The following is a 23745-nucleotide window of genomic DNA, read 5'->3' as shown; positions in this document are numbered from 1 at the left end:
GAGTGACCAATATTGTTCTGACCACATGGACGTGTGTGTGTCCAACTGAACAGAATAAGATAAATGCTGACCACAGGAGAATCAGCCTACTGTGCTGGGTTTGAGATAAAAAGAAAAATAGAATAATAATCAAAGTCAGAATTTATAAGCATGTGCAGAATTGTTCAGTGCTGCAGGCAAAGTTTAATGTCTCTTGGGAACAAAGGGTGCAGTTTTTTTCTTCTTTTGATTGGACCTTGTTTAAATTGGTCTCGATGTACAACTATCGCAAAAAATGTGAAGATTTTGTGGCTTAGCATTATTTATCAAGTTTCTGAGATTATCAGCCAATTAAAAAAAACTTAAATCCAGGATTTTCTTTAGGATCCAGCATTTTAACTTTTAATGGAATTACTGGGAATGTATTTGGATGAACTGGACGTTTTGGATCAGTTAAAGAAACAAGTCATATACAAATATTGTTTTGTCATGCAGACATGCATGCAAAATGATGATAGATAGATAGATAGATAGATAGATAGATAGATAGATAGATAGATAGATAGATAGATAGATAGATAGATAGATAGATAGATAACTAATTTGATCAATTATTGTATGGTTACAGAAAACAGCTAGCCTCTTTAATGAACTGGAGCTAGCTAGCTTACATTTAGCATATCTGGTTTACAAGCTACTATAAGCAACAGTAATACACTTAGTTGCTACTTAAACTTTAACAAATATCACTGATAATATACGTAACGAGGTTTGGGAAACAATTCAGTGATAATCAATATACTGCAAGATAATCACATAGCAAGACATCACAATATCTGTGCAACATTTTTCTGTTTTCTAGTTTCTGTTTACGGCACTACTATGAGATGTTTGCGGGTCATATCTGACATATGTTTACCTTATTTCAGAGACAAACGAATGCTAATGTCATGCAGCTTTTTGATTGCACCGAAGATGACACAGGCATTTATTTTTTATTTAACATAGTTACAGCTAATTACAGGTATGACCAAAATAATTTTATTGCTAGTATTTTTATTCTACTATTAATGCACTTTTTAAATGTGTACACACCTGCTGCTTACTGACTACAGGAAACGTCTGGCCCAGCTAAGTTTGTAATTGTTGTAATTGTACACCTACACCAACTGTGTGGCCTCTATTCCCAGCCTCCAATTTTGAAATTAATTCCCATTAAAATTGTTTCCAAATTTGAAAATCCTTGGAGTTGTGCAGCTCTAATAACAGGTACGAGGCTGTAGATATAAAGAAATCCACATCCGCATCCTTGGAATAATTTTGAAACTGGTGTGCTGCAGCTCCCTGTGCACAAGCCAAAGTTGTTTGGCTCCAAGTCAAGGATGTTTAGCTTGACATCAAATTCTGACAAGGCATCCTGTCTGCTCCCACTGTATCTATGTAATATTTATGCTGCGAACATCAAGGCACAGCCCGGGGTATGGAGAGTGTCCAGTTTGGTGACATTAAGATGCCACCGCTGCTGTTTCTCAACGCTGTCGTCTGTGAGGCTTCAACAGACTTGTCTTTTTTTTGTGATGTGTGCTGGAGCCGAGTGCAGCTCAGTAGGACGTTGTTGGGATGAGGAGCAGCACCTTCCAAGTTTCAGGCGGCACAGCTTCACTTCGCGCAGTCTGCATTTCAATTGTGCCTCATGAGGAAACTCCAGAAAGTCTGTGAGGCGGATTTGTAGCAGCGACGTTGTCCTTATGTGGAAATGGTGCCAATGTTCTCTTCAATTTTTAAACATGGTGGAACTTTTTGATTGCAAAAATGAATCATCAAATAGTCAAAGAAAAGAAAAGATATGGTAAAAATGTGCATTTTATTTTCCAATAATAACTACTAAAATGAAAGATAGTGATATATGCGTTTAAAATATATGCGATATAAAAATATGCGTTTGTTTGATAAGAATAACAGAAACGTGGATTTGATTTTCTAAGGAAAGCTAGCTAAATGTAAAATCAAAATAGGCATTTATTTTATATGAATAACTGCTTAAAACATAACATACTTCTATTTACCCTAGAACACTGTCGCTCAAATTCAAAACATCATCGCTAACGCCGGGTGATTTTTACACGAGATAATAAATACACCCAATAAAAAGTACTTCAAAACATGACAATACATGACAAATTTGAGTAGTGTTCTTTTATTTTAAACCGTGTCATGTCTAACAAAATGAAAGAAAAGCATCATGAGGGGACCATATAAAAATGCTCCAAAATGACTGGAAAATTAGGAATTTGGGAACAAAAAATTTATAAAAAAAAAAAATAATGAAGATGAAAACTTTTTTTCATGAAAATCACATACACAGGGAGGATTTACACCGGCAATGGTGTTCTAGGGTTAAAAATACCTGAACAGGAAGTCGTCATACTTCACAGGTCATGACAGACATCACAGCGTCACGTTTTTCATCATATCTGATTATCTTTAAAGGGACACAGTGTAATATTTATGGGTTTATATAACCCAAAATCCACTTTTTTATACATATTATGTGCTCCTGCATTGTCTAGTCGTTGTATAATATTCTTTGTTTCATTTTCGTAGTGTTTCAAAAAGTCATGTGGTTGCGAGACGCCATGTTTCTACCGGAGCCTGTAAGGACAAACGCGAGAGAACAAATCAAGCGTCTCTTTACTTGTATCTGAAGTCCCGCCTCCTCTCTCTCCGCTTTGTCTGCTACGGCCACGGTAGCTCCGCCCTCTCCCTCGCCTCACGAACCTCATCTGCTGACACGGAGAAAGACGACGAGGACGACATTTGACCTGCTGAGGACACCGTAGCGCTCAGGGAAGGGAGGGGGTGAGCAGATTTTGTACATTTCAGCCTCTCCTCTAGATGGCACTATAAACTACTTACTTCACCTTTAAAGGAAAAGTCAGTCACAAAATATTCATTCAAACTTGATTTTAGGAAACAAAAGTCCCGTTCACACAGAAAGCGATGCAGGCGCGCTATATAAAGTTGAATGCTAATTAAAAGTCAGCGTAAGATTTAAAAGAGCACTAATAATAATGGCCGTGTCCATGTGGAATATTAAAAGCAAGCAAGGCTTCCAAAACAATGAATAATGAAGAGAGCAAACTTGTTCTGTGCTGCTCCTAAAGAATTAAATACTTAATCTGGCAAAGACAATGAAATATGAATGAGTTCGGCTCAGTGGCAGCGCTTCTTTCCAGAGAGGCCACTTCTCACGCCACACTGAGACCGTAAACCTTGATCCAGCTCTTATCAACCTCTATGAAATAAAAACTGGAACAGCTCCCCGGACTGGAGTTTATACAGAAACTCGGACTGCATGGCACAAAATGTTTGTTTGTCTGTGAGGGGGAACTCAAATCCCAATCTCGCCTACAGGGCACCAAAATGCAGAAAAAGACAAGTCAGACAAATGATTTTGGCAGCTGGGTTAAACCTTTACCAGTTTACACACAAGAAATAAAGGGCCAATTCCAATTCCTATCTTAACCCTCAAGCTCAACCCTTAATCTTAACTGGCCTCAAAACCAAGTGTTGAGGGTTATTTTGTCACTTAGAAATGGGACACCCCTTAAATGCAGATACGTCTTCAGACTGTAGGGGGCAGAATAACACCAAAGCTGCGTCCAGTCTGTCAACTCCAAAAAAGAACACATTTACGTCAAGATTATTTATTACGATCCGTTTGTCAGTCAAGTTATTAGGTTGTCAGTTAGTTATAAGATGATACTCATACAAATATTCAGCTGACAGTTACCACACACCACGACTTATTGAAAAGTAAACCATAGCAAAAGATCGCTTGTCCGGCTATTGACAAAAGATCGTAAAATAAAAATAAATGTTACGCAACAATGACGTCAGTAATCCATAATATGGGCCTAAACTAAGATCATTTTTATATCTCTATTAACAAAGAAAATACTTCATTTGTAGCGTACTCGTTTCGCTGCTTTCGGCGCCATCTTTGTTATGTCAAAACATGCAAAGCATTCTGGGTAGCGCCTGCTCCCAAGGGTGGTCTCGTAAAATCTCAATATTAAGGGGGATACAGACGTTAAACTTACCCCTCAACTTAATTTTTCTGAGAATCGAGACAGCACTTGCACTAGAGGGAGCACACATTTTTGAAATTGAGGGTTAAGATTGAGGATTAAGCAAGGAATTGGAATTCACCCAAACTCTCAATTACTGTATGTCAGAACTGCACCTTGTTGGATTTCTCAGAACTCTTCTATGCAGACGACATTGCCGTGTTTGTGAGAATATGACGATTCTAGACGAGAAGTGAAATCGAGCAGCACTCTGGTACTTTGTGCCACAACCTTTCACTCTCAATCTTGCCGTACAGCAGCTCACTGCAAAACACTTTCAAATCTGAAAAAATGGAAATGTAACCCGTTATGAGAGCAGGCAGAAAACAATATCATCATAATCATAACAAAAACAGCTCCTCAAAGGCCCCGGCACAGATGGCTCAGCTTGTGCTGCACATATTGTACACTTTTAATGATGCACCTGATGTGTATTTCATATTAGATTTAAACTTTTTTTTTTTTTTTTTTCCTTCAAGCGTTGCCAGCAAACATCCAAAATCCAGAGCAGCATAAAAATCCCAACATAATTAGAGTTTCAAGCTGGACGACTCTCTTGAAACCAAAGTTTTATTTAAATCCAGTCAAATTGCGACAAGAGTGAAGCATCCACAGATGTGTTGAAGTGGAAAAAAAGTAAGTATATAAGTAATATAAGCAATATTTTACATACTATAACAAACAACAAATCCCATATGTTACCAGCTGTGAATAAATATATCAATAATCTTTATCGGTTGGCCTTGTCTGGTTATGTTTAAAGTGAGAGGCAGAACTTTATTTTAGACGAAATTATGATTCACAGATCAGGTCACGGTCAGATCTACCTTAAAAAAGAGATTTAGTCTGAAGGGATTTAAGGTAAAATAAAGGTTTAAAATGTATCTTACAATTTTAGATTGATAATTACATGATTAAATGATAGATTTAGCTTGATAATGTCAACATGACATAATGTGATCTTTTCTGTCAAAAAATGATCATATATTAGTGTGCAATTTTTGTTTGTATGAAATTAAAACATTTAAGTGCTTGATCACACTGATACAAATGTGGTAAAACCCACTATTGTCCAAAAGGAAATCTGCAAAATTATGGACAATATTTGCATTTGTCAGCATTAAATTATTGTCACCAGTTTTTAATAGGGATTTACATACTGATTGTTTTCCCCCTTTTTGGCTTTCTCGCAAAACTACCTAATTCCAGTTATTCCTACAAGACTAAGCCCCGCCCCCACACCAGAGGACAATTGTGTGTCTTTTTAATTTTTTTTTCTGATTTGAACAGATTATCTGGCCCAAATTATCCTATAGTGAAATGAACTGAGAACCTGGACCCGGACCAGAGTTCGCTCCCGAAACAAACCGGACTTTCAGAGCAAACGCACTTGGGTTCGATTAAGTGTTAAGAGCTGGTGTGAAAACGCCCGTAAAGCACTTCTCGGCTGTATATTTTGAATTCTAATAGGGTTTAGACCAAATGGCTAAGTGACAAACATATGTCATGTATATTTGAACTCCAATAGTCTTAATGTTTCTTACACAAGTGACAAACAGCCCTACAGTACTTTCATGCTTTCTACTGTGTCTGTACAAATGGAAATACTGTATGAAAATGTACATTTCATTTCGTATTTTTTATATATCAAGTTAATAAGGAACTTTAAAAAAAAATAAAAAAATGACATAATGTGTTTTTCATGTTATTGTGACAAGCAAAAGCCTGATCATGTTAAAACAAGAAACTAAGTCTGGACTTGGCCTAATGCACTTCTAGGCTGTATATTTGAATTCCAATAGGGTTTTAACTAGGGCTGCAACTAACGATTATATTTAATAATCGATGAATCGGTCGATTATTTTTTCGATTAATCGATGAATCGGTTAAAAAAATTAAACATTTTTAATTGCCACATCTTTATTCAAAAACGGAACATTTCAAATTCACAGTGCAGACTAAAGTGTAAAAACAACAGGTTATTGCTCCAACGTCTCTGAGCTATCAAAAGTATTAAATGATTTAAAAAAATAACTGGAATAACAAAAAAAACATACAATGTATGATAAACATACATTCACAGACGAGACACATTTTTATAATATTAATTTATTCACACTCACAGGTTAAAGTAAACATGTACTTATTTATACTCATTTAAGTATATTTAATATGATGATTTTGACCCTGTCTGACGACAAAATGTTCTACCTCACTTGAATCTCACCTGCTTACTACAGAAAATGTACATTTGAAACTTAATCATTACATTATTACATCATTGTAGTATGTGAACTCGTTTTTTAATAACTTACAGTTACTTATGCTGTAAGTGCCTTAAAAATAGAAGAAAAAAAAGTCACACACACACACACACACTAACCAGCTAATGCTTTCGTTAGTTTAATAAACTGTTCATGTTTGTAAAGCTGAATAATGAATAAATTAACCCACTAAAGAAGAAACATGAGAGACTAATGTTACATGTCCTTACTTCCTTACTCCCTTCCTTGTCACGGAGGACTCCGACGTGTTTTCTTTTTAGGTGCTGGTTAATCACCGTGGTTCTCCCGTGTCACGCCATTTCGCTCTTACAAAGATTGCAGCTAACACACTTTAGGTTCATGAATGGTAAAGTGTTCCCACATTTTAGAAGATTTTGGCCGAACGGTTTTCTCTGCCTCTGCCATATTTCAAGTCTAAAATATAAGTTGTCGCTCACTCTAAAATTTTCCCGCTCTGCTTATTGGCTCGACTAACCCAAGGCTCGCTGTGGGCGTGCATCAACCGGCATGAAACAGTCGGCATCTGTAAACAGTTCCGCGCCTGAGAGTGACGTATTAATCGCTCGACTCAATGAGTCGATAATTAAATTCGATGCCAACACTTTTAGTAATCGATTTTTATCGATTTTATCGATTGATCAGTTGTTGCAGCCCTAGTTTTAATGTTTCTTACACAAACATTCTTACAATACTTTTATGCTTTCTGCATCATCCGTACAAACTTAATAAGGAATTTTAGAAAAACAAAATGACACAATGTGTTTTTCGTGTTATTGTCACAAGCAGAAGCCTGATCACGTTAAAACAAGGAACTAAATGATCTCGAAACTCAAAGGCCACTGTAATGAAATGTGTAATTGTGAGATGTAATGAGATAATCTACTTCATTACACATTCTAATGTCATTTCCATATTTCACACACTGTGCTGTACGATAAATGTGCGACCTGACCTGATTCCCCTCAAACGTTCCTTCACTTCCGCCGCTAATTATGGCGACGACGACAGTCTTGGACGCGCGAGCTCGTTGAGAGAGATTCAGTTTAAGCCGTTCAGAACTTTCATCATGTCGAGTGATTTTCCTGAAGTTGTAAAAAAAATAAAAATCAAAGCCAGCCTGTTTCCCCTCCCTCCTTCCCTCTGTGCCGCTCGATTGCAAACACACTCTGAAACAACAGACTTGATTATGCAGGAGTTGAGGAGGCGAAGCGACCGAGTAGCTCACATCTCATCTCGTCTCGTCTCGTCCTGCTCCCATCAGTCTCCACCGGCGTCTCTGAGGGAGTCACGCACCAAAAAAACCCACACAGGGAGGATTTATTCCTGCAGAAAACTTCATTTCATTCCATTATTTCATCCTGACGTTAAATCTGCGATGATGGACGACGGGGGAAGTCTCTCTGCTCGCTGTCGTCGGCCGGATCAGATTTAAAGTGTGTGAAGTTTGACATCATATTCAAGGACGTGCTTTAAGACACAAAAATTGATTTTTTTATTTAGCTCATTCAGGAGCAAAAATTTAATTATCGGTCATCAAAATGTTTTAAAATAAAAACATTTTAAGTACTTTTTTTTTTTTTTGGCCATAGCAGCCATGGAACGTTTCCAGCACCTTCTTGTATAGAAAATATGTTTTTAAAATACAAGTTTGTTCACATTAAAGTCAAGTTACCTGATTAAAGACATACTTGAGTAAAAGTATATGTATGATACCAGAAAATGTCACTTTTTTAAGTACACACTTAGGAATTAGGGTTCCTCAAGGGTTCTTCTACAAGGGCTAAGGTTCTACCTGGAACCATTTGCTTCTGAAAAATCTTTTCCTAAAGAAAGGGTTTTTCAAGGGTTCTAGGTGCCCTAATGGTCCCATTTTGATCCAGAGCACCCTTTAAAACCCTTTTCCTGAATAAAGGGTTTTAAAACGGTTCTCCTATGAGGACAAGCCGAAGAACCTCATATGGTTCTACTTAGCACTTTTGTTTCTAAGAGTGTAGAAGTCTTAAAGTAGATGACATTTGCAGCCATGACAGTGGTATGGTTAGTTGTCTTTCAACTTGAAGGTTGTGGGTTCAATTCCTGGTTCTGCTTCTGTGCTATAATATGTGGACAAGACACTTAACCCCATGTTGCAGTGTGTGAATGGCTGAATGGGTCATACCAACTCTTCTTCTTCTGATTTTATTTAGTAGTAACGAGTAACAAAGATCGTTCGAAGAAATGTAGTGGAGTAAAAGTAAAAGTTGCGTGAAATATAATTAACAAAGTAAAGTACAGATCCTCTGCATCCTGTGTTGCCTTCATTTGAAAGTTGACTGAAAATAACTCGACAAAGTTCAGTGTCGAATGTGAGTCCATTCGCCTTAATGGAGACACATTCTGAGGTGTCCTCATCTCATTGTGTCGTGTCCTCGTCTCTAACTGTAAATTGCGGTGCACTCTGTTCTCTGGCAGCGACAAAACAAAGGCAGCTTTTGAAGCTCGACAACAAAGAAATGGAAGTTGAGAATCAGAGCCTCTCTCTGTGTGCGTGTCTCTGTCTCTTTGATAAGCTCGTGTAATCACGGCCTTTTTTTGCTTCCACGAGGAACACGCACGGCGAAATGGGAGGTTTTTTTTGTTGTTTTTTGTGTCTTTGTTTCTCGCCTTCACAGGCAAATTTAGACAGTGTTTGAAAAGTGCTGTCAATCCATTGTTGTTTTTCTGCTTCTAACATAATTAGCTTGGTTGTGCTGGACTGAAATGGTGGCTTCACTTTTACGCACAGACAAGTGTTTTGAAGTCAGCTCTTTGAATAATTTAAAAGTAGGGCTCCCTCGAAATTGATGGACTTAATGTCTTTCTGCAGATTGTGTCATGAAGGCAAACCGTGTGTTCATCTTTAAAAAACATTATGTACATGAATATTTGACTTGGATACTGTCATGTAGTCTGGATTTCAGCTGGTTTCTTCCTGGAGAGCTTGTGGTTTGTGCCGCTCTTAGGCTTTAATGGCTCCGTCAGAGCATCCGGGGAGGACGTTTCTCGGCTTCTATCACCTAATTTGAGTCAAATTTAGAGCAGAGTGATGCTCGGGTGCAGGCGGCTTGATTTAATATAACGCACTGTTTAAATTAATTCTCAGCGGCTGTGTTGGATATATTGATTTGAAATCCTGGGAATCTTTCTGTGGAGATTTTCTCTTGTCTCCGAATCGATGACAATGTAATTGGATAGAAGCTCTCGGTGGTCTAATTATAAACTCAGAAGAATAAATGGTGCAGCGAGTTTCACTTCATACTCGGCAACAAGGAATTTGTCTTATGCTTTGAAATATTTCTTTCTTTTTTCTCTCTCTGATTATTGCTGTTTTTACACAGAGGTGTAAATAGTACCGGAATATTCTACTCGAGTAAAAGTACCATTGTTTTGATTACATTTTACGTAAGTACAAGTAAACATACTCGTCTAAAAATGTACTCAAGTTAAAGTTAAAAAGTAGCTTCTTTAAAATGTACTTGTGCCCTCCTTTTCATTCACCTGTCCTCATCATTCATTCACCTGTCCACATTATTCACCTGTCCTCATCATTCATTCACCTGTCCACATCATTCACCTGTCCTTATCATTCACCTGTCCTCATCATTCACCTGTCCACATCATTCACCTGTCCTTATCATTCACCTGTCCTTATCATTCACCTGTCCTCATCATTCACCTGTCCTCATCATTTGCCTGTCCTGTCCTCATCTTTCACCTGTCCTCATCATTCACCTGTCCTTATTCATTCACCTGTCCACATCACTCAACTATCCTCCTCATCATTCACCTGTCCACATCATTCAACTGTCTTCATCATTCACTTGTACTCATCATTCAACTGTCTTCGTCATTCACTTGTCCTCATCATTTATTCACCTGTCCTCATCATTCATTCACCTGTCCTCATCATTCATTCGCCTGTCCTCATCATTCATTCACATGTCCACATCATTCACCTGTCCTCATCATTCATTCACCTGTCCACATCATTCACCTGTCCTCATCACCATTTACCTGTCCTCATCATTCACCTGTCCACATCATTCAATTGTCTTCATCATTCACCTGTCCTCATCATTCACCTGTCCTCATTATCATTCACCTGTCCACATCATTCATTCACCTGTCCACATCATTCACCTCATCATTCATTCACCTGTCCACACCATTTACCTGTCCTCATCTTTCACCTGTCCACATCATTCACCCGTCCTTATCATTCACCTGCCCTCATCATTTATATGTGATTTAAAGTGAAGTACAGTATTTCATTAAGAAAAACATACTTCAGTAAAAGTACTTTGAAAAGTACAAGTACACAAAAAACCTACTCAAATACAGTAACGTGAGTAAATGTAATTCATTACTTTACACCCCCCAAAATTAAATGAAAAAATATTGGTTTGAGAACTAAGTGATGGTTGTGAGCGACATTTGAACAGATCTGGATGAATTTATATAAGATGGAAAGTAGAGAAACCAGAATCATTTTTAATCAAATTGTTTTCTTTCCACTCTCACAGTTCACGTCACCTTTGCTGCCGCCAGTTCAGGAAAAGTCTCACAGGTAAGAAAAGTGTGATGATTTTTTTTTTCTCCTCTGTTTGCAAATTAGTGTGAAGCCTTGAGCTGCTCATCTCTTGATAATGAGCCTTAATCATTCATTTCCCGTTTCCCCCCTATTAGAGCTTTAATTATCAACTGCATCACCAGCTGAAGTCAACAAACCTAGTTTGTTTTTGATAGATTGATCAGAGATTGAATTTGCTCTGCTGCACAAATTCCATTCGTCCTCCTTTCTGAAGTGCCAGTTGATTTCTCGCTGCTGCATTTTTTTTTTCTGCAGTTGCTGCTCGATAAATAATTAACATGTTGCTCCACTTCTGTTGACAGTAAGCCTCCTCATTGAGGAGCTTAGCATCAGAGAATTAGGAAATTACTGTCTTGATTTTTTACTGATTTAACTGATGCCAATTAATCAGCTCCTATAGGACATTTTACAACCTATCGGCGTTGGCAGAGTGTGGCTGTGGCGGTGCCAGATGGCCGCGCTGCCTCCGCTCTGCATGGAGGCTCCACAGTCGTCGTTGCTACCGGCGCGAAGCAACGCTAGCACAATTTATGGTTCAATTACAGTTAGGTTTTTTTTTTTGCTTATTTAAAGCAGAGACTGTATGTAAAAATGGGTGACGTCTTCCAGTTTGTAAAGTGAAACCCAGGAAGTAGGCTGGAAATTGTGATTGGCCACCAGGGGGCGACCCAACTGGTTGCAAAAAGAACACCATTTCAGTGGTCTTGATGTTCAGTACATCTCAATTGTTAGTTTCAGTTCTTTTTAAAGGAATGGACTGCTTTTGCTGCTTCTTTTTTTAAAGGAACTATATATATTGTTCCATATCAACAATGATGCTTTTAATTTGAAATTCTGTGAAAAATCTATCATTATGAATGAATAGTTGCTTTTTTCCAAAGAAAACTTGGCCCCATACTGATCGAACGAGATGCTTGATCCCCCCCAAGGTCACTTGAGTTGCAGACACCTGATTTGGTGTCCATTTTGACTCATCCCCAAATCTGCCTGTTTTTGGACTGTGGGAAGAATTTATGTCTACATTTAGAGGGAAATCAACAGTAAAATACAGCTCATACGGGTGGACACCAGTTTGATTGACAGCTGGTATCGTTAATAGGTTGGTTGCAGGAGTTACTGTGGATATCAAGTTGCAAAATAACAAAATCTGAAGGCTTTATAACATGAGTTAGTAGGCTGCATCCATTTTTATATACAGTATAAGATTAATAGCCCATTTTTGGCTGAATATTGTCAATAAATTGTGATTTTCTTTGGATGATTAATCATCAAAACATCCATTTGAAGATGGCAATCAAACTCAAAATAGTCAACTCAATCTGAATTAAAGACCAAGGAGGAAAAAAACAGTCTGGTAAAGAAGATTTAAAAAATCTCAAGAGTCAGGGCTGTGAAGTTCATTTCAAGTGGGATAATCCACTCACTGATTCTTTCAGGTCTAGTCACAGTCTGATTTCTTTAAACCAACTTCTTTGTGAGACAGATTAGAAAAAGTGGTTTAGCTCCAGCCAAACCTAAATGACACAACATATTTAGACTTTAAGCTGTCAGTGGCAAAAGAAAACAGTTTGAGTAATGAAGGTCTTCAGTGTGTTGAGCTTAGAGCAGGGACTACAAGATGCATTCAAGGCCCAGGTTCACTAATGTCACTTTTCACTCTCTGACCAATCAGCGGCTGGCAGTCTGTCGACATCACATTTTTTAGTATCGCCTTAGTTCACATGGAACCTCGCCAGAGCAGGTACCAACAAAAACACCAGGTACCAGGTACTATCACTGATGGAAAAGCGAAAAGGCAAAAAAGAGTCGAGCCGAGCCGTGAAAAGCGCCATTAGTTATTCCAGTATAGAAATACACTTTTTCTCTAAATTAGCCCTAATTTTTTAAGAATATTGTTACGTTTTGTGTCTTTTTAATATTGAAATTGGAATTTAAAAATTTTTTTTTCCTTTTGTGAAATGAGGTTTGGAGGCTACACATCTTTAATCTTTAATCTTTCACTGCCAGCCGTTTTCGAGCATTTTGACCCATCTTTTCGAGACCCATAGAATATTGTGTTCTATGACTAGGTAAACAGTGAAACTACCACAAGAAAGAATAGACTTTCTTCTTTTGTCTGGAAAAAAAAGTTTGTTTCTACCTTCTTTTGTTCTTTAGAAATTCGTATTAGAAAATAGGCTGATTTCACCAAAAACACAGTTTTTGACCAAAAAACTGAGAAAACGAGCTTTTTGTGAAAAGAAGCATTTCAAGCAGATCAGTAGCTTTGGGGCTAATATTGTTTGCTTTAGTGACACCTCATACATCTGAACAGTGTTTCCTTCCATAAAACAACAAATACATAAATGGCTTTTGATGGCAAAACAATAATTTGTTGACAAGATTCGTCAGCTGAGCTAGCCGTTTGTGACACGCAATGCAAATATGCGGCGTCTCAACGTTTCACCCCGTTTTTGGGGCTCCCTCCTTTCATGAGCGACACTCTTCTTCGCGACACTCTTCTTCACCCAACTTCCACGACGCATGCTCTGTTCGAGTGTGAGCTGCCTAAGCTTTCCCTCTTCTCTTTTGCCAAAGAGCAGTGCGAAAGAGAAAGAGTTAAAAACGTCCACTGTCGACCTCTATATTTTATCACCGACCACAACTAAACAGCTGAAAACAAACCCATCCTGAAACCACAGGTTTTCCAGTTGGATTGCAAGTTACACGAGGCACATTATCTTTTATTTGCCGCATTATCAGCGGGCCTTCATGAAAGGATGTGCAGACAAAGCAAAAGTCACACAGGCTCATCTTTCTCTCTTTTTTTTAGTAAGAGAAGGATAGCTGCTTGTCAGAATGATAAAGCAAAGATTTAAACAACATTTTTCAGGAGAAGAAAGCCATTAGAGGATGTTCAGAACAGTGGAAACAATCATGAATATAAAAGTCAAGTCTAATGTGGTGGAAACAAAGACATGAGAGACTGGTTTATGGAGATCGATCTGTCACTACTGATATAATGAAACTCTTCTGTGGACACAAATGTCTGCAGAAAGATGTTTCTGTGGAGCTTTGTCGTCTCTTTGTTTTCATTTAAAACCAACTGCATTTGAACATGACACGTGTTGACACGTCGGCAGTTTTCAGTGATATTCTGTTTTTTACCTGTAGTTAAAAAATATATTTTCTTTTTTTTATCTCCTGAGCTGAGCAACATTAACAAATTAAAAAGGAATACAGATTTCTAGGTCACGGCCGTGCTCCACTTTAGTTATGGAAAGTCATGGTATTTACATCGGGGCCACAGCGAGCGAGAGGCCAGGCAGTTATTTACATACACGCCATTTTTGCTCCACAGGCTTGTAAATTAATGTTCTCAAAGTAAAAACGTCAGATTTATTATTTCTAAAATAAACTGCAAACTGAATGAGGCAATTAATTACTGCCATTCCCACAGAGGATTATTGACTTTCTAACGAAGTTGCAAGGTTGTGTGTGTGGGAACTTTTCTTTAAAATGGCTCAAGTGAGGAAAAAAACTGCAAAAGGTTCAAGATGGAAAATCAACGGTTATTCAATTAATCGATTATTATTTATTCTGACAATGGATGAATACGTTAGAGTGCTTTTTCAATAAGTAAGACAAACTTTCTGATTTTTCAGCTTCTTAAATGTAAATATTTTCTGGTTTCTTTGCCCATACACTCTTAAAATAAAAGTAAAAGTGCTAAGTAGAACCATATAAGGTTCTTCGGCTTTTTGGCTCCAGGTAGAAGCTTTTGGAGGGTTCAACCAAGAACCTTTTAAAACCCTTTATTCAGGAAAGGGGTTTTAAAGGGTTCTATAGATGAAAATGGTTCTTCCTGGAACAATTAAGACGGATTTCCACCGGGCGCGTTGCGGCAGCGCAGCGGTGCCTTGGGAGCCAGCGGTATTCACGGAAGATCGAGCGATAATCCTGAACGGACGAGAGTTTGTGAGATCCCGCGATAGACTGTGTGTATAAAGGAAACGACAGCAAAAACAGCTTCTTTTCATTCTCCAACGTGGAAGAACTGTTGATCTGGTGTCATAAATGATTTTGTGTTTCTCCACTTCAACAATCAGTCTCTCGTCGTACATTATGATTCTCCGAGACGCTCTGATTAATTGACTATTGAGCTGGTATCACCGGTTACGACTTAACGTTGATGTGAAGTTGCGACAGGCTATATGACCGGCGTATTGTGTTTTATTTTGAAAGGGGGGCGGAAGTGTTTTACTTTGATTCTGTGTCGGACTTTCTGTCTGGTGCTGATCTGCTCTGTTGAGCTTGATGCGACTCAGAAACGGCAACGGCAAAAATAGAACTGCTACCTATCGATAACGCTGTGGCCGCTGACTTTCCGCTGCTGTAACGCGCCCGGTGGAAATCCAGGGTGAGTGTTACCAAGAACCCTTCAGAAGCAAATGGTTCCAGGTAGAACCTCAGCCCTAGTAGTAGGACCATTTTGGAACCCTTATTTCTAAGAGTGTAGCACAAAGAAAGCATTAAAACTGAATGTTTGTGGGCAAAAACAAAAACATTTTAGAGGTTTGGTGAACACGGGTCTACATTTTTCAACATTTCCTGACATTTAAGGACCAAACAAGTACTCCATTAATCAAGAAAATAATTGACTGATTAATAAATTATTAAAATAATCATTTGTTGCAGCCATAATAAGCTTCCAGATGATAAGTAAATAATTTCTGCACCTTGGACAGTCCAGAAACATAAAGAATTTCTGTGCCTTTGTAGTCTGCGACCAAAATATATTCCTTTTAAGAGTTCTTTCATTTGTGGAACAGCCGTAACTGTGACTGATTCTCTTCTCATTTGTCAGTAAAATACAGTTTGAAGGCTCGACTGCAGGCTGCTTGCGCCGCAGTGACACCAGCTGATTCCACCGATTCTTTCGTTACTCTGCCGTCGTGGTGCAGAACCAGATCTCACTCCCACACGCTGCTTTTCAGAAGCCGTGGTGTTACGTGATAGACGGCTCAGTGGACAGTTTAGTGTGTTTCTGTGTCCTCCACTGTCGCGGCAAAACAACACATCACTCTTTTCCTCCGAGCGGCGCTTCTAGGCTGTATACTGTGAATTTGAAGAGGTTTTTAAGGCTTGACTTTGAATTGTCACCTACAGCTGTACTGTAACATAGCACAGTGTGGTCATGTTATATAAAAGCTGCATTCATAGACACTTTTTCACTAGCATTTCCAGGAACTTTTATTACCAGGAACTTACACTACCCTTCAAAAGTTTGGGGTCACCTATACAATTTTTTTGTATAGTTGTTTTCCAATGTTTTTCATTAAAAGTCACACTTATATTCATCAAAAGAGTTGCAAAATGTATAGAAAATATAGTCAAGACCTTGAGAAGATTAGAAATAATGATTTTTATTCAAAGTAATAATTTTGTCCTTTCGTCAAAGAACCAGCAAAACTGTTTTCAGCTGTGCTAACATCATTGCACAAGGGTTTTCAAGGGTTTTCAAGGGTTTTCTAATCATCCAATAGTCTTCTAACGCAATTAGCAAACGCAATGTACCATTTAAACACTGGAAATGGGCCTCTATACACATATGTACATATTCTATTAAAAAACAGACGTTTGCAGCTAGAATAGTCGTTTACCACATTAACAATGTATAGAGTGTATTTATGATTCATTTAATGTTATATTCATTGAAAAAAAGTGCTTTTCCTTACAAAATAAGGACATTTCTAAGTGACCCCAAACCTTTGAACCTTAGTGTATTTACCAGGGGGAAGGAAATTCCCACTATCTGTGTGGTTTGCGTTTCCACCGCCCCTCAAAGTTCGGGGAAAATGACACTCGGTCCTGGTCCTGCTGAAACCCCCCTTCTCAGCAAATACACTCAAAAGAGCTTGCAGCTCCTCGTCCGCTCCATGTTTTTGAAATGACTGATAGCGAAATGAATGAGATCTTCTTTTAAAGGTGTTTTAAACAGCCGCAAAACTCTTGGGAAAGTTTTGCCCCGGGTAATTTTGCTGGAAATGTGTCATGGTTTTTCAAAATCCCACATAAATGAGAACAGTTCCTGTGGTGGAAAAGGAGAGAGTGTAAATACATCAATATTTTAAATGCTGGTTAGAGATGCCTTTTTTTCTTTTTTTTTTAAAGTTGCAGTTTTAGATTTGATTTGATATCAAACTGAATCAGGAGCTTGGGAATCAGAATGGAATTGATTTAAGGAATCAGCCCTTTACGTAATAGCGGTGCAAAAGCACAACACAGTAGCAGGTGCAAACAACACGGCCTTCATCTCAGCTGTTGTCTTTTGAACACAGTTTGTGGCCTGTGTCTGGATCACAGGTTTACTTTGTTGCTTTGCCTGAAGCCTCTGACAGTGACTGGCATCAGTGTGAGCCGAGAATGACTCAAATGCAGTGTAGGTGAAAGTGAGCCAGCGCTAGCGCCCGCGATCATCCGCAGCTGTGGGGCTCGATAAGCAGCTTAAAAAAACAAGTGTAGTACAAGTTTGTTAATGTAAGCAGAAGTGCCTTGATCTCAAGCACCCGCAGGAAACATGAACAGTGAGGGGCCGCGTACATGAACGGCGTGAGAAATTATTTAGTAAAGTCTTCTCTGAAACTCCAATGAATAACTGAATAACTTTACACACACGCTATCATTCAGGGCTTCACCAGATGCTTTAAGACACTTTAAAGAGAAGGTACCACAGAGGAAGTTTTATTCTGAAAGGGTGAGGGGTGCAGGTGAAGTAAATGAAAATCTCGATCTTAGTGTGATGTTTACACAATAATCTTATCTAGTGCTGTCAAAACACACAAGCAAATATGGAGATTAACATCCAATATTTAACATGGAGGAGAAAACCTGAGGCGTCTGTGTTTTTGTTTACTCCTTTTGGAGGCTGACCTTTGACCCCAAATTCAAAGAAGATCGAGGAAAAACAATGTGCCTCCTCACTAGAGTTGCATCAAATGGTTATTTTCTCAATTAATAAAGTATTTGTTTGGTTCATAACTAGTGCTGTGCAATAGGTTAACGCGTTTGACACGTTTCCATGACAACTGACCGGAAAAAGAAGCTTTAGTAAGAAGTTTACCAGTTAGCTCCGTTAGCTGCATTAGCTCCTTTTAGCGCTGTTAGCATGACTATAGTCGAACTGGAGCGGTCTGTTTATTAAACGAAAAGAACCAGCGTACCTGTGTACTGTGTATGTGTGCCTCTGTTTTTAAAGTTTAGCGTTGCTTTACAGACTCATTTTAACAATCGGAGTCACCTAAACATGACGTCACGTGCATCTCTTTCTGGTCAGTCGTTATGGACGCCGTTAAACGCCTTTGCCGCATTAACGGTTGACAGCACTATTCATAACATGTCATAAAATGTTGAAAAATGTTGATCAGTGTTCCCCAAATCCTGGAACTGATGACGTTCTCAGATGTCTTGTTTTGTCCACATTTTTCAGTTTTAATGATTTCTTTGTTAAATGGAGCAAATAAACCAGAAAATATTCACATTTAAGAAAAATCTGAAAGCTGTTGTCATCATCCAACCTTAACCCTAATCCAGCGTTCAAAACATACTGCAAAAACACGTCACAACATTAGCATGATCGAGGAAAACTCTACCTTTGAGAGGAAATGTGTCATGAATACAAATATTACTTTAAAAAAAGATAAAGAGGTTTCAAGAGGCTGAATGTAAAAAATGTAAAACTAGTGTTTGTATCAAAAAGCACTGGAGAATTTCTGAGCATTTACGTGGAAAAATGTCACATTAAATGTTGTTTATGAAACAAAACATGTTAGCAAGGAGCTAAATAATGCTTAGCTAACTGAATAGCTAAAAACATGTCACAGCATTAGCGTAGAGGACAAGGGACTTAATTAAATCATTTAATTAGCATTAGGAGATTTATCTTACACTCTACCATCGAGAGGGAATGAATGTCATGAATGCTTATTGTTATTTGAAAAGTGTGCTAAATATATAAAGTGTAAGTGTAAAATATATAAAACTGCTACATTACCATTTAATAATATACTGCAATCTCAATTCAGAACAATGGAGTATTTGTGAGAGTTTAAGTTGAAATGTTACAGGAGTGTGTTTGTGGGTCAAACATTTAAAGCGAGAAGCTAACTAATACTTTGGCTAACTGGATAGCTAAAAACTGTCACAACATTAGCATTGAAAAGCCAATCGACTGAACGATATCATCTAAACAGCATCAGGAGATGCAGCTGACACTCTGCACTCAATATGAAATAAATAAAGATGTAAAATGTATAAAACGGCAACCATTAGCATTTTAAATGCCTAGTGTAATTGCTATTTAAAACACTGGAGAGTTTCCAACACAGGAAAACAAGGTCTTCCGTTCTTTATTTTGTGAATAAACTGCTGCATTAAGTCTGTGTTTCAGTTCCACATGTTTTCATAGTCTCTGATGACATATAATGGTAATTTTATGGTTTAATTTAACATATTTTGCATAAAGCACCTCGAAGATGAAAAGATGTGATTAGTCACAGCAAATTCTTTCACCATCTTCTACCTGAGCAGAAAAAAGTCACCAACCTAAGCACGATATTTAGGTTTAAAAGTTTCCTGAAGTGACTTTACATCTTGTTTTTGTTCACTCGTCTCTGGAGACATAAACAGTCTGACACCACATCACCCTCAGCAGCTACTGAAAGCACTAGGCTGCTTTTGTCCTTTGAGGAAATAAATCTGCACGTCTTTGTTGACTGCACTTAGTCTTAAGTGCAGTTCAGTTGTTTCCATAATGACCAGTGATGAAGGAGGGGAGCTGCTGCCTTCCCTAACTACCCAATCAATTCAGCTCTTCATGTTTGATTGGACAGTAACATCCTCTCAGGTTGTGTGTAGGTTTTCATGTCGTCTGGCAGACGTCTGTGGTTGTGCAGCTTAAATGTCTCTCTGTTCTTGAAACAATCCTTTCTTGTTTTCCAACAAAAGTCCCATCAAAGAAGTATTTTTTTTTGAAACCATAGTGATACAGTGGAGTTGATGGGGACACACGGTGGAACAGGGGGTTAGCACTGTTGCTTCACAGCAAGGTGGTTTTGTATTTCATTGAGATGATGAGAATGCTTTTATATTTTGTATCAGAACAGTTCAAGGCTGTGTATTTTTAAAACGCTTTCTTTGAAACTTTGAAGAAGTTGACTGTTATGACACAAAGTGGTGTAACTTTGTTTCCTACATAGGAGTTCTGTACCTCAATGTCACTCACTACCGTGCTGCGACAGCAACACGGGAGATTGGTAACCCTGTACTCTACCACTCGCAGTAGTTCTGGCTGATATTATGGGCCGTTTGAGCAAGTTTTCCATTAGAAATGTCCCCAAATAAGGTTGTGCCGTTGACTGTATTGACTCGGTTTGGGTCAAAATATCGATTTCCACTTGCATTACGATTATTGATAAACGTTAGACGTTTTGTTTTCTGGTGCTTTTCGGGTGCTTATGGTTTTCTCCCACCATCAAAACATGTATTTCTCTAAGGGTATTAACAACTGAAATAGACTAAGTATTATGAATTAAATATTACATACTGTTGTAATAAACAAAATTTTAACTCACTTAATGATACTTTAATTTTAAGCCTAATTATTTGTGTGATAGCATGATTTCACCATATTTATAAAAACTTTTCCTCACTCTTAGAAAGAAGGGTTCCAAAGGGGTCCTTCTACAAGGGCTGAGGTTCTACCTGGAACCATTTGCTTCAAGGGTTCTTGGTAACTAATGGTTCCAGTAAGAACCATTTTGATCCAGAGAACCCTTTAAAACCCCTTTCTTGAATAAAGGGTTTTAAAAGGGTTCTTGGTGGAACCTTTATAAAAAGGTTCTACCTGGAGCCAAAAAGGGTTCTTCTATGAGGACAAGCCGAAGAACCTTATTGGTTCTTAGCACTTTTATTTCTAAGAGTGCAGGGAAATAACCTTTGTGCTTCTGAACAATACCAATATGTCATTTATAAGCCATAGGTAAAATGCATAAAAAAATACCTCAAGCTTGACATTTCCAAAGTCCAAAATGTCATAGACGCTTTAATTAGGAAGATAATGTTGAAGTCAACACAATATCTGACATCTTAGGAGATAAAAACTGAACGTCTTCTGGACAGAAGGGGGGAAAAAAGCACAATTTCCTGTTTCACTGTGAAGCACTGATGCTCAAACGTGGTTAAAATAGATTTATCAAAGAAAAAGAAAGTAATCACAATTGTGACGTTATCACATAAATCAACTTCTAAAGTCTGCACAACAACACGGGTCATTTTACAAAATGAAATTACAGCTAAACCGCAGAAGCATATACACCACCGTCAGCAAAATGCTGCAGAATCTGCTAATCAAATTCATTGTGCACCATACAATGTCTCGCTGCAAAAATACACAGTGAAAATTATATTTTAGTTTGAGCATTAATTCATCAGTTTCAGTGGGTTTTTTTTCATTATGAAAACAAGTTTCTCTGATTTTTCAGCTTCTTAAATGGTAATATTTCCGAGTTTCTTTGCTCCATATAACATGGAAATTGTTAAAACTGAACAATTTGGGTTTATGGACAAAAAAATACATGTGAGAACGTCACCATTGAGAAAGTAATAAATGTGGTTGCAGCCCCACAGTAATGTTCCGCACGCGCGGCATTGACAGTAAAACTGCTGAAAGCCACATTTGCACTGCAGAACAACACAACACAACACAACACAACACAACACAACACAACACAACACAACACAACACAACACAAGCCAAATATACAGTATTTTCCTCAATGCTGGGACATGTGCTTGATATTTCCCATACAATTTCCCTTTTTTCAGAGTGTTATGGTTAAAATCTGGTCAGAAACACTGGAGAGGGAGCATAATGTGACCCTGAAAACACTTACACAGCAGTGCCCGACTGTAACACTTGCACTTTTGCCAGAGGCAACCATACTTGGACCAGTGTGAGTCCGTTTTTGTGCGGTCTGGTTGCCTCTGCTGGCAACAGTTTTTTTTTTGTCCTGTGCTTAAAAAAAAAAACTCAAATCCCCATGTGAGTGGTGTAAACCAAGTGGGAATGGTGAGTTTATAGAATCAAAAATAAAAGCGACATCAGTGGCACTGATACTGAAAGAGATGGACAAAAATTTACAACCACCAAGTCCTTGCAATATATAATTCTATCAATTTACCATGAAAGAAAAAGTGAGGATATGAAAAAAACATTATTATATACATATACTTTATCTTATAAACCTATAAATGCTGCGTTTCTACTAATCTCTTGAAGAACTGTATCAAAAATTGCTCAAATGCCAACTTGCAAGAGTGTAAATACTGCAATTGCATACCGTACAAATGTGAAATGAAAGTATTCCTCCATTGTTTCTTTTTATTCCATTACATTGTCTTACTAATTCGGATGTGAAAATGCTAAAATATCAACATATAGTTTAACATTGCAGTCAGGGTTGTAACTTACTGATTATTTTCCATAATTAATGAATCTGTCAATGTTTTTCATTTCATCATTTCATTTCATTCAGTAATAAATTTTTTATTTGAGAAATTTGAGATCTTGTTTTAATTACTGTAAAAAAAAAAAATCAAAATAGGTGAAAATTCTGTTACCAACACATTAGTCCGACTAACTTGTCTTAGTCAGACTAACATACTGGATAATGCGATTCATAGTCCGATTACTGTCGTTCTGCACTTCATTTTCAATCTCAACATTGACAGTTTGAGTCAAAACGCACAGGGTTAGGGTTAGAGTGTACAAAGGTACAGCGCCACCTACAGTGGTGGAGTCAGATCAGTGCAAGTTGTCCAATTGCCTGTTTTAGTCAGACTATGGCCTTAGCTCGATTAATCTGTGCGTGTAAACGAGTGATATTGTGCTGTGAGGAGCTGGTGAATCACTGTGTTTGTTTAAGTCTCTGTTTAACATTAGCCTCTGTCTCTTTGTTGAGCCGCTAATAGTGTTTGACTAAAGTTTGTTAGTGAAGGGATTAAATGCTTTAGTTTCTGTTTGTTTACTAACCTTGTGATTCCACTCCAGGAAATCGCTACAGATCTTTACGTCTATATATTCACCAACACTTGTCTGTTATGGCTTCAGCTCCAACACTTTCCTTTAACCCATTAAGGCCTGAAATGCCTGGAAAACATGTCTCTAAAACCTGAGCTTCAATGGCTACTAAATGACTGATTTCTCAGCCTCAGTAGCAGATATAGGAACACAATTCAAAAAGTGTTTTCAAGTAAAAACAGTACGAAAATAGAGTAATATCAACTTGTGTCAGTCCCTTGATTTAGTCCTGATGGAGTGTGAAGAACAAGAACATCATGTAATGACTGTAACAGTCTGCTTCACATGTGATGGTGATATATCTTACAGCGCTGTGGCATCTGCAGGTAAATCCAAGTCAAGTCAAGTGACTTGACTTGACTTGACTTGACTAAATCCACTGTCGCCCCCTGCTGCGCGGTTGTAAACACTCTGTCGATTACTGTGGTATTTATCGTCGTTATCGCCGAACTCGTCGTCTTCAAACATAATTATGTCTTAACCATAAATCCCGGTCGATTTGTTCAGCGCGTTCGAAAATATCAGCGATGACGTCATCGAAGACAAAACTGTTCAAAATCACAGCCTTCAGAAATCTATCTGCTGTCAAAGTCCTCCATGTTTGTGCAAAGTAATTTCAAAACA

At 38.0% G+C, this 23745-nt stretch overlaps 1 protein-coding gene across 1 annotated transcript in view; it reads left to right on the top strand.

Moving 5' to 3' along the window:
- The window catches only part of b3glcta (beta 3-glucosyltransferase a), a 102391-nt gene that overhangs the window by 2180 nt on the left and 76466 nt on the right, over positions 1–23745 (top strand). The window contains exon 2 of the mRNA XM_083887190.1: positions 10936–10979. Within this exon, the coding sequence (XP_083743316.1) occupies positions 10936–10979 (44 nt within the window). The remainder of the gene's footprint in view (positions 1–10935; positions 10980–23745) is intronic.

The sequence above is a fragment of the Microchirus variegatus genome (genome assembly GCF_963457635.1).
Source record: "Microchirus variegatus genome assembly, chromosome: 3".
NCBI lineage: Eukaryota > Metazoa > Chordata > Actinopteri > Pleuronectiformes > Soleidae > Microchirus > Microchirus variegatus.
The sequence above is the reverse complement of the archived record's forward strand: the minus strand, read 5'-3'. Positions and strand labels throughout refer to the sequence as shown.